This window comes from Salmo salar, chromosome 06 (genome assembly GCF_965601325.2).
Source record: "Salmo salar chromosome 06, fSalSal1, whole genome shotgun sequence".
Lineage (NCBI taxonomy): Eukaryota > Metazoa > Chordata > Actinopteri > Salmoniformes > Salmonidae > Salmo > Salmo salar.
Window position 1 is genome coordinate 73517501 of NC_138296.1, and position 12115 is coordinate 73529615.

At 46.8% G+C, this 12115-nt stretch overlaps 1 protein-coding gene across 1 annotated transcript in view; it reads left to right on the forward strand.

Moving 5' to 3' along the window:
• syne1a (spectrin repeat containing, nuclear envelope 1a) overlaps positions 1-12115 on the forward strand; it is a 205172-nt gene that overhangs the window by 82397 nt on the left and 110660 nt on the right. Inside the window, exons 54-59 of the mRNA XM_082976172.1 lie at positions 831-1190; positions 2942-3078; positions 4636-4813; positions 7783-7965; positions 8150-8293; positions 9687-9842. Of these exons, the coding sequence (XP_082832298.1) occupies positions 831-1190; positions 2942-3078; positions 4636-4813; positions 7783-7965; positions 8150-8293; positions 9687-9842 (1158 nt within the window). The remainder of the gene's footprint in view (positions 1-830; positions 1191-2941; positions 3079-4635; positions 4814-7782; positions 7966-8149; positions 8294-9686; positions 9843-12115) is intronic.

Below are 12115 nucleotides of genomic sequence, written 5' to 3' on the forward strand. Positions count from 1 at the left end.
ATAAATGCATGTATTTCCCTATACTGTCTACACAGTAACTGCTGCATTTCTATTTGTGTGAGCACTCAAAGTGATCATTTCTCCCCATTGGCGCCTGAATGTGGCTCTCCTCTTTTATTCCCTCCATCAGGTTGCTGCTATCACACTAAAGTGTTAGCTTTTCACACTCTCTGCCTCTCCAGCCATACCACTCCAATCTGAGCAAGAGAGAGGGGGAGAGAGAGATAAATGAAGAGAGAGAAAAGGGGAGAGAGAGAGAAAAAATGAAGAGAGAGAAAAGAGGAGAGAGAGAGAAAAATGAAGAGAGAGAAAAGAGGAGAGAGAGATAAAAATGAAGAGAGAGAAAAGAGGAGAGAGAGAGAAAAATGAAGAGAGAGAAAAGGGGAGAGAGAGAGAAAAATGAAGAGAGAGAAAAGAGGAGAGAGAGAGAAAAATGAAGAGAGAGAAAAGGGGAGAGAGAGATAAAAATGAAGAGAGAGAAAAGAGGAGAGAGAGAGATAAAAATGAAGAGAGAGAAAAGGGGAGAGAGAGTGAGTGGTAGAGACAGAGAAAAGGAGCAGAAGAAGAAAATGGAAGCTGGAAAGGAGGGAAAAATAAGAGGGAGAAAAGGAAATCATTTGATTGAGAAGATACAGCGAGGGAGGGAGAGAGAGAGTAAGGTATATAAGGAGGAAAAAGCCCTACCCTATAGGCTGCCTTAAATAGAATCAGCATTAGAATCAAAGACATTTGCGACAGCAGTGGCAGTTACCGTAGCAACTTTTGTTCTTCTCCCTCTCCCTCCATCCCTCCACCCCCCCCTCCCTCCCTCCCTTCCTTCACGTAATCAGGAGCGGGTGGAGTGTCGGTTGCTGGAGGGCCGTGATCGTCTCAGTCGCGTGCGTCGGAGCAGTGGAGCCACAGCTGAACACACAGCGGCTGGAGGGTGTGAGGCCATGGACCGCCAGCTAGGGGCGCTAGCCCAGGCTCTGGAGCAGTGGGAGGGGGCCGCCCTGAGAGCCCGCGACGGCCTGGAAAGGGCCCTCACCACGGCAACAGAGCAGGAGCAGGAGTACGAGCGTCTGACCGCCAGGATGGAGGAGGAGCTTAGGGAGCTTGATGGGCGGCTAAAGGGGTGGAGCCAGGAGCTGAGCAGAGCGGAGGGAAGGAGCAGTGGGGAGGAGGCAGTGGAGGGGTGGCAGCAGGCTAAGGTAAGGGCTGTGTTAGAAGGTATACTGTAGTGTAGCTCAAGGCTCTTCAAGGTGGAGCTATGATGATGATAACAATGATAATGATGGGGCCTTATTCAATAAGTAATGCAAAGCCATGTTTGCTCTGTCTTGTGCTGTGAGAAAATGTTTTCAGTAAAGCTGGCAGAGAAAGTCTGATCGATGTTGTCACACACATACTGTACACACACACACACACACACACACACACACACACACACACACACACACACACACACACACACACACACACATTATTTCTCTGTCAGTAATTATCCATTTGATTTGTAAATCCAGACATAAAACAGATGAAATGTGTAAATGTGACGACTTAGGAGTGACAGCTACAATCCCCTCTCTCTCTCTCTCTCTCTCTCTCTCTCTCTCTCTCTCTCTGTTTCTGTCACTCTCTTTACATCTCTTAATTTCTCCAGCGCCCCACTCACCCCCTCCCTTCCCTTTCTCCATTTTTCTCTCTTTTTCCTGTATTCTCTCTGACATTTGTATTCTCTCTCTCTCTGTCATTCTCTGTATATAAACGTGTCTAAACTGAAGTCTCCAGCAGTACAGTAATGTGTTTTCCTGCTGCTGAGGGACTCAGTCTAGTCCCAGTGTGTTTCTGTGGATGTATTTCCTACTTCCCCCTTCCCTGTCCTGTGATTTACAACAAGCACAGGATGTTTAGAGTTTGCTCTCTGTTTTGTCAAGGACTCCGTGGCTTCGCACTGGAATGTTAGTCGCCTTGATTTTCTCCGATTGTCTCTTTTGTCATTTCTTTGACGATCTTGATTGGGGGCTGTTTTGGAGGAGAAGGAGAAGTCCTCCCTCTTTTATTTTTCTCCTCCTCTTCCCTGTTTCCTGTATCCAGCCTTGTTTATGTTATCAGTTTGTGTGAGCTCTCCTGCATCTGCACGAGCTGACAGCTGAATTCCACCGGGGGGGGACAGGGAGGAGGGAGAGAGCGGGCGTGAAAGAGAAAAACAGTGAAGTGAGGGAGCAGGGAGAATTAGAGAGGCTAGAAAGAGAGGGAGTAACAGGAAAAGAGAGAGAGTGAGAACTAGATAAATAAGGAGGCAGAGGGGAGGAGAGAGCAACGAGTTTAGAGAGAGAAAGTGAGAGCGCACAGGCGAGGGGAGGAGAGAGGGAGGGACAGAGACAGAATCCAGAGAGAAAAGGAGAGAGAACTGGGAGTGTAAGCAATGTGAGTAGAACTTGGGAGTGTGGAGAGAGAGAGAGAGAGAGAGAGAGAGAGAGAGAGAGAGAGAGAGAGAGAGAGAGAGAGAGAGTGAGTGTGTCAGGCAGAGAGAAGGCGTGAGAGAGCGAGAGGAGTAGGAAAAGAGGCAGGGAGGGAGGAGGGGAGTGTTCAGTGGAGGAGCGAGAGAGCGAGGCATTTTCATATTTTTATGGGAGGAGTGAAATAATCATGACTGTGTGAGTGCAGAATGTGAGGCATGTCGAGGAGAGCGGGAGAGGAGAGCTTTATCCAGGCTCCTTCCTGCCTGCTACGGCCATGCTCCCTGAAGAACAGAAATGCTATTGTACCAACAGTGCCTGAGGACTGAGAAGGAGCACACTAGGGAGTGAATGGAAGTGTGTGTGTGTGTGTGTGTGTGTGGTGACTAGTGTTATGCAGATCCGACCATCCGCAGATCTGCCTGGCCTTGACACACTCTGACATACAGAACACACTGAGCTGAGCTTGGTGTTCTCTCTCTGGGTCTGTATGTTTTCAGGAGATACTGGAGGGCTTGCTGAGTGCTGAGCCCATGGCGGACAGGCTGAAGGCTCAACTCAATGACCTGGTCCGCTACTCCAGAGACCTGGGACCCCACTCAGACAGGGTCACTGCTCTCATCAAACAACACAACAGGTAGGTGTGTGTGTGTAATTCTAGTTATTTATTATCCCTAATCCAAGCTACTCTTCCTCGGGTCCAGCAAAATACAATACATTTCACATCAGATTTCACAACACATTAAGTGTGTGCCCTCTGGCCACTACTCCACTACCACATATCTACAACACAAAAGCCCTGTGTACATGTGTGTATAGTGTGTATGTTATCATTTGTGTGGGTATGCATGTGTCAGTGTATAATGGTGTCTAAACTGAAGTCTCCAGCAGTACAGTAATGTGTGTGTTGTAACGGGTTAAAGGTGACAGGGAACAAGGGACAAGCGAGACAGAGGCACCGGTTGCTAGGAGACCTCCATCCTCCTTCCCTCTCCACCTCTCTCTGTGTTTTTGTTTTGGTGTTTCCCGGTTTCATTTTATGCTAGACTAACTGTGCTGTCGCGGAAAGCAAAGCTAATTCATGCTGTCTTATTTACATGCAGATACATTGGATGCTTGTGTATATTGACGGATGTGTAATTGCCTGTTATTTAGTCCATATTGAGCCTGTACCCGTTTATCTCTTGTTGATAAATGTATCACGTGATGCTGTTCAGAGAAAAAACAAGACTTTAGGAATTCCAATAACATGATGAATTAATTAACTTGTATTTACATAATACTTCCGTTTGTTCTGTATGCCTTAGCTTGTTTACTTGAATGTAATGCCTTAGACTTGAATGTAATGCCTTAGACTTGAATGTAATGCCTTAGACTTGAATGTAATGCCTTAGACTTGAATGTAATGCCTTAGACTTGAATGTAATTACTTAGACTTGAATGTAATGCCTTAGACTTGAATGTAATGCCTTAGACTTGAATGTAATGCCTTAGACTTGAATGTATGTAACACAGAGCAATATCTGTCTGGGTCATAACTAAAACAAAGAGATCGTTTATGGCTGGATGACCCTTGAGTCAAGTCTATTCAGAGGTAGTTGAGGTGACAGTACCTGTCATTAAAACATGTCTTCTCACCTTGTTCTCTGTTTCCTCTCGTCCTCCATCCCTCCCTCCGTGTCTCCCCCTTTCCTTCACACGCTGCCCTCTCTATCTGATCCTGTCTCGTTCATTCATCAATATTCTCCCTGCATCCCTCTTTCTCTACCTAACACATTCTCACCCTCTGGCCTCCCCTTCATCTCAAACCTTCTTCTTCCTCCTCCTCTGAACCCTAACCCCCACATATGCTCTCTCAACCCCCTCCGTCAACCCCCGTCACCCCATCCCCCACTCACTCGTCTCCCACCGCCCCCCCCCAAGTCATACCTTCCACTTCAGCCACTTCTCCATTCCTCCATCTGCCCATCCTTCTCCCTCTGCCTCCCTTCATCATTACAAACATGTTCATATCTACGTATGTTACGTATGTTATATACAGGATGTAAGGAAACATATAGCTTTGTTGTCACTTCCCCTTCTGTTCATTGTTGTTAGGTATATTATGGCACCCTTGTGATTCTCCCTCTATCTCTCCGTCTATCCATCCATCTCTCCATCTCTCTCTCTCTCTCTCTCTCTCTCTCTCCTTCAGTCTGAGTCTGCGTGCGTCCAGAGAGTGCCAGAATAAGGAGCGTCTGTTGGAGCAGAGGTTCAGAGCAGCCCTCAGGGACTTCCAACAGTGGCTGGTCAATGCTAAGATCAGCACGGCCAAGTGTTTCGACATCCCCCAGAGTGTCACTGAGGCCTCCACTGGCCTACTGAGGATACAGGTGAGATGTTTCATCCTTTACGGACCTTTAATTACTTCTAATATACAATAAATTACCTTTATCAGAATACATAATTAGCAAAACACAATCTCATACTTCCATAGTGAGTGAGCAGGGGGGTGTCCCCCCTCAGTTTGCCCGCTGTAGAGTGTCCTCTGGCAGGCTTGGCTGAGGGGCTGGGTCTGGTGTGGGCTGGAGGTGCTGGAGCTGGGCTCAGGGCCAAGAGGCTTGAGTGAAAGCTTCACAGCAGGTCTCTATCTATCTGTCTATCTATCTATCCAAATATATATGCCTCTCTATTTATCTCTTTATCTCTCTTGCTACCCCCTCTCTCTTTATTTATCTCTTTACCTCTCTCACTACCCCCTCTCTCTTCACGTCTCTGAAGCTGGCAGGCGTGACAGTGTGACAGGCTCTTTAGAGGTCCCTAGGGGCCAGTCAGTGGGTCAGGGACAGGGCCATGTCCATCAAGCTAGATAGCACCACTCCTGTCAGGTAATTAACTCACAGACCTCAACTATCCGCAGGTGAGACAGTAACACAACAAAGATCAAGGAATACACAGTGGAAGACCAGTTCTCCCAGGCTGAGAAAGGGCACATTGCAAGAAATTTGGGAATGTTGGAGGAAAATATTTTGCATTTATGTTTTTCTTGTCCTGGAGTACACGTAAACTTTCTGGATATGTATTTCCAGAGCTCTGGGTGAGAGGTTGATGGTAGAGGGTGTATTTCTAGAGCTCTGGGTGAGAGGGGATGGTAGAGGGTGTATTTATAGAGCTCTGGGTGAGAGGGGATGGTAGAGGGTATATTTCTAGAGCTCTGGGTACGACGGGATGGTAGAGGGTATGTTTCCAGAGCTCTGGGTGAGAGGGGATGGTAGAGGGTATATTTCTAGAGCTCTGGGTGAGAGGGGATGGTAGAGGGTATATTTCTAGAGCTCTGGGTGAGAGGGGATGGTAGAGGGTATATTTCTAGAGCTCTGGGTGAGAGGGGATGGTAGAGGGTATATTTCTAGAGCTCTGGGTACGAGGGGATGGTAGAGGGTATATTTCTAGAGCTTTGGGTGAGAGGGGATGGTAGAGGGTGTATTTATAGAGCTCTGGGTGAGAGGGGATGGTAGAGGGTGTATTTCTAGAGCTCTGGGTACGAGGGGATGGTAGAGGGTATATTTCCAGAGCTCTGGGTGAGAGGGGATGGTAGAGGGTGTATTTCTAGAGCTCTGGGTGAGAGGGGATGGTAGAGGGTATATTTCTAGAGCTCTGGGTGAGAGGGGATGGTAGAGGATATATTTCTAGAGCTTTGGGTGAGAGGGGATGGTAGAGGGTATATTTCTAGAGCTTTGGGTGAGAGGGGATGGTAGAGGGTATATTTCTAGAGCTTTGGGTGAGAGGGGATGGTAGAGGGTATATTTCTAGAGCTCTGGGTGAGAGGGGATGGTAGAGGGTATATTTCTAGAGCTCTGGGTACGAGGGGATGGTAGAGGGTATATTTCTAGAGCTCTGGGTACGAGGGGATGGTAGAGGGTATATTACTAGAGCTCTGGGTACGAGGGGATGGTAGAGGGTATATTTCTAGAGCTCTGGGTGAGAGGGAATGGTAGAGGGTGTATTTCTAGAGCTCTGGGTGAGAGGGGATGGTAGAGGGTGTATTTCTAGAGCTCTGGGTGAGAGGGGATCGTAGAGGGTGTATTTCTAGAGCTCTGGGTGAGAGGGAATGGTAGAGGGTGTATTTCTAGAGCTCTGGGTACGAGGGGATGGTAGAGGGTATATTTCTAGAGCTCTGGGTGAGAGGGGATGGTAGAGGGTATATTTCTAGAGCTCTGGGTACGAGGGGATGGTAGAGGGTATATTTCTAGAGCTCTGGGTGAGAGGGGATGGTAGAGGGTATATTTCTAGAGCTCTGGGTGAGAGGGAATGGTAGAGGGTATATTTCTAGAGCTCTGGGTGAGAGGGAATGGTAGAGGGTATATTTCTAGAGCTCTGGGTGAGAGGGGATGGTAGAGGGTATATTTCTAGAGCTCTGGGTGAGAGGGGATGGTAGAGGGTATATTTCTAGAGCTCTGGGTGAGAGGGGATGGTAGAGGGTATATTTCTAGAGCTCTGGGTGAGAGGGGATGGTAGAGGGTGTATTTCTAGAGGTCTGTGGGTGAAAGGGGCTGTAAAGGGGATGTTGAAAGGAATATGGGATCAGTCATGTTTTATTTATTATTGACTTGGTGGGGAATGTGGAACAATGTTTCCACATGGCTGACCTCTAGGAGGGCCAGCGTGAGGGGGTAGAAGGGGTAGACGCCAAACACTGCATTGTGTCATGCTTAATTGGTGCTATACCATTACATTGGCAGGGAGCGAGAAACACAGAGATGAAGTGTGAGTGAGAGGGGAGATATAGAGGGAAAGAGAGAGACAAGCAAAAATAGAAAATGAGAGAGAGTGCGAGGAGAGAAAGCGTGTGTGCATGTGTGTGTGTGTGTGTGTGTGTGTGGGAGCGTGCTGTGGCTGAAGTGTGTGTGATGTGCTAACTGCACAGATGGTGGAGCGGTCCCTGCTGTGTCGCTGTCACCGGCTCAGCTCTCAGGGAGGAGGTGCTGCTGAGGGGCAGGGGGGCTACTAGCTGAGGAGAACGGCTAACGGGAGGGAGGGAGGGGGTGGGGGCGTCGCGTCAAACCCACGCCTTTCAGACTCACTGAGTCCTCTCATCTGTGATCACCTCCCTGGTTCTGACCCTGCCCCTTATTTCTGCTGCCAATACAAAATGAATAATTAGAACATTTATGTTGATTAGCTAGTAGTTTCTGTGCTCTGTGCATTAGCCAGTGTTTTATTACAGTACATTGTTCCACCTAATTAGTGGGTGTATTGATGATGACGCAGTTAGATGATAAGCACCTTCTATCCATTGTAATTATTCATTTTAAATTCTAACTCCCCCTTTTCTCTCCTTCTCTTGCTCTCTTTGTGTCTGTAGGAGTTTCTGAATGACAGGGAGCATGGCCAGGCCAGACTGAGTGCAGTGGGGACCAGTGGAGAGCTGCTCATGGCTGTCGTGCCTAAAGACAGAGAAGAGGGGGTCAAGGCCAAGGTGGCTAACGCCAGAGACGACTGGAAGAGCCTCATGACCAACCTTCAGATGAGAGAGACTGCACTAAAGGTGAATAGTGTGTGTGTGCGTGCCTGCCTGCCTGCATGCGTGCCTGTGCGTGTGTGTGTGTGTGTGTGTGTGTGTGTGTGTGTGTGTGTGTGTGTGTGTGTGTGTGTGTGTGTGTGTGTGTGTGTGTGTGTATAGCTGTTTATTGACAGATGACTGACTGTATCTATAAATGTGACGTTGTCAGAACCTGCAGTCTCAGATGAGAGACTTTGAGGTCAGCACTGAGCCGCTCCAGGATTGGCTGAACAGCACTGAGGTCATAGTACAGGAGAGCAGCGCTCGACTACATGACCTCCCGGCCAAGAGACAGGAGCTTAGCAAGTTACAGGTACACCCCCTACCCCTTCCTGGTTCTGCCAAATGGACCACACAATTACAATCCATTTTTGGGGAGTGGGTCACATTGTATTGGAAAGCCATGGGATGTTTAATATGAAACTTGTAATACAATCTTTAGATAGTAGGTACCCTTCTCAGAGGGGCATAATGGGTTTTAGCATGCATGTTAGGGACCTTTCTAAGTGGACAAAATAGTCTTTGTTGCTCTATGTAGTACTGCTACCATGACTTACCATGACTTACCTCCACTCTCAACATCAAACACCTCTTCCTGCCAGTCCTCAGAACCACCTAACGTACAGACGGGTACCAAAACTAATAACACACAACCATGGTGGCCAGTTACATAGAACCTAATAGAGCACCATATACCTAATCTAGGTTATTTCTTTATGGACTCAGTTCAGTTCATTGTGTGTTATTGAACTCTGTCTTTTTTGTTTTCTAAGCTCATGCTTTCTGTCAGTACAGTTTATTTAGTGATATAACTGACTGGATTCAGTTGGGAGAGAAGATGGATGTAGTTATACCTAAGCTACATTATGTCCCTTAAGTAAGTCTGAAATCAATTTAGAGCATACTGGGACCTATAATTACATTTGTCAACCACCGCAGGATCAGATTAGAGCAGCATTTTGACACAATAGTCTGAGAATAAATCCAAAATCTAATTAATTTCCTTTTTTATTCTTCGTGGCTAAAAAGCCCTTTTCAGGATACGATAACAGCCCTAGCCATAGCTCGCCCAGACAAAAAAAAGAGAGACAGAGAAAAGATGAACCTGACAAAGGAAATAACAAATATCAAGCGCATCTGAACGCTCTGCCCCTTATCGTTGTTGCTATTTTTGTATTTAATCTGTCGCCTGTTGTAGCGCTTTTGTTTCTCGCCTGCCTTTTGTCAATAACATCTCCCCGAAGCTCTACTGTACAATACAATACAAGCTGTTTGTCTGATCCCTACGCTACCAATACCCCCTCCCTCTATCATACTTTCCCCTTCTCTCAGCATCCTTCAGCCTTGACTCCTCTCCCCATGTTATGTTCTGTTGTATCTACCTGACGAACCATGGTCTTTTTAAAAAAGAACATCAAGAGATGCTGTGGATGCTATTTAAGATGTTGTGGTTTTCCCCTTGTCTTATCCCTGGATGTTAATGTTTCTCTGTCTCTGTGATGTGGCATGTGTCCCCCTTCCTACCCCTACCCTGTGGGCCCCTGGTGTACCCCAATCCCTCCATGCCTCCTACCCCAACCAACAAATCCTCCCTACTTTTTTCCCCTTCCCTCTACCCCAAACGTCTACCGCCCCAACCCTCAACCACCATACCCTTTCCTTCTACCTCCCCGGACTTCCCCCTCCGGTCCTGCGGCCCCCCCCAGTGTGTGTTGGAGGAGCTGTCATGTCGTGAGGCTGAGCTGGGCAAGCTGAGGGAGAGGGCCCACCGGCTCTGGGAGGGCCAGGCTGCAGGGAAGGGCTTCGTCCACCGTGTGTCCCAGCTGTCTGCACAGTACCTAGCCCTCAGCAACCTGACCAAGGTAATACTAGACCCCCACCTACCTCCTGTTACCCCTTCTGTCACCCCCTCACTGTTACCCCTGGCTGGGGTAGGTCTGGCAATGGCTTGGAAGTGTTCCCTGCTTCATGCATGCTCTGCTCCAAGTCAAACTTGTTGTTGGGATGTGTGTACTGTATGTCAAAGCATAGTGGTTACTCTGCAGTTTTCTGTATCTGTCTCTTGCTAGTTTCATGTATGCTGCTGTGTCATGTATTTGCAAATGACTGAACACAACACGGCAATACATGAATCAAGTGTGAATCTGCTAGTTTCAGCGAAACAAAAATCACTACTACAGTGTATGTGTCAGCACATTCCATCAACAACTTATGAGAGCCTGCAAAGCATGATGACGTCTCCCTAGGGCCTACATCCCTGAAGGACTGCTTAAATATACTGAGTACATACATACACACTAGTAATTCAATATTAAACTGATTATGACAGTAGGCCAAGTATGGAAATAGTCATGCAAATATCTTACTCTGCTTATCTTAATTGGCGTAAAGTCAAAATCAAAGTAAGCATACGCCAATTGAAACACCTGTTTTTCTGAGCAATATTTTGAATTATTAGGATTTGTAAGCAGCTTAATAGGCATTCCAGTGGTGTATTTGGTCTGCTTAAGGATTGGACCCTTCATCTCAATTTCTGCCTAAAATGACATAGCTCAGGACCTGAAGCAGAGATATGCATGTTCTTGATACTATTTAAGGAAACACTGAAGTTTGTGGAGATGTGAAATTAATGTAGGAGAATATAACACATTAGATCTGGTAAAATATAAAACAAACAAAAAAACATGCGTTTTATATTTTTATTTTTGTTGCATCATCTTTGAATTGCAAAACAAGGCCGTACATTGACATAGGAAGCTGGGTGTAATTTAGATGTTGTCCACAAGAGGGCAGCAGTGTGTGTGCAAAGTTTCAGACTCATACATTCAAGAATGAGAGATCTACATAATATTTTGTATCAAGTTTCCCAGGTGTCCCTCGAGCCCAAATGTATAAAAGGTACTAACCTTCACACCTCTAGATGGCCGGGCGGGGGTGGGTGTGGAGCCAGAGACAGCAAAGGGGTCAGACAGGAGGATCCAGGTCGTACGTTTGAATGAGTGGGGGATGGAGGAGTCTCTACGACTATTGAGGATAAAAAATACATCTGTTAGAACCCAAGTTTACTATTACTTAATTAATACATCAAATACACAACACATATCTATAAACATATATATATATATATATCATAGAGTATGGTTAACATAATCACTATAATGAAATATGTGGACCAATAGGCTATAAGACTCTCACATTATGTCATAGCCAACATAACATACACAGGCTATACTAATACATTGTATGCCTCAGGTCTATATATTATAAACTCAGCCAAAAAAATGATCCTCTCACTGTCAACTGCGTTTATTTTCAGCAAACTTAACATGTGTAAATATTTGTATGAACATAACAAGATTCAAGAACTGAGACATAAACTGAACAAGTTCCACAGACATGGAATAATGTGTCCCTGAACAAAGGGGGGGGGGGGGGGTCAAAATCAAAAGTAACAGTCAGTATCTGGTGTGGCCACCAGCTGCATTAAGTTCTGCAGTGCATCTCCTCCTAATGGACTGCACCAGATTTGCCAGTTCTTGCTGTGAGATGTTACCCCACTCTTCCACCAAGGCAAGGCAAGTTCCCGGACATTTCTGGAGGGAATGGACCTAGCCCTCACCCTCCAATCCAACAGGTCCCAGACGTGTTCAATGGGATTGAGATCCGGGCTCGTCGCTGGCCATGGCAGAACACTGACATACCTGTCTTGCAGGAAATCACTCACAGAACGAGCAGTATGGCTGGTGGCATTGTCATGCTGGAGGGTCATGTCAGGATAAGCCTGCAGGAAGGGTACCACATGAGGAAGGAGGATGTCTTCCCTGTAAAGCACAGCGTTGAGATTGCCTGCAATGACAACAAGTTCAGTCTGATGATGCTGTGACACACCGCCCCAGACCATGACGGACCCTCCACTCCCAAATCGATCCCGCTCCAGAGTACAGGCCTCGGTGTAATGCTCATTCCTTCGACAATAAACGCGAATCTGACTATCGCCCCTGGTGAGACAAAACCGCGACTCGTCAGTGAATAGCACTTTTTGCCAGTCCTGTCTGGTCCAGCGACGGTGGGTTTGTGCCCATAGGCGACGTTGTTGCTGGGGATGTCTGGTGAGGACCTGCCTTACAAAAGGCCT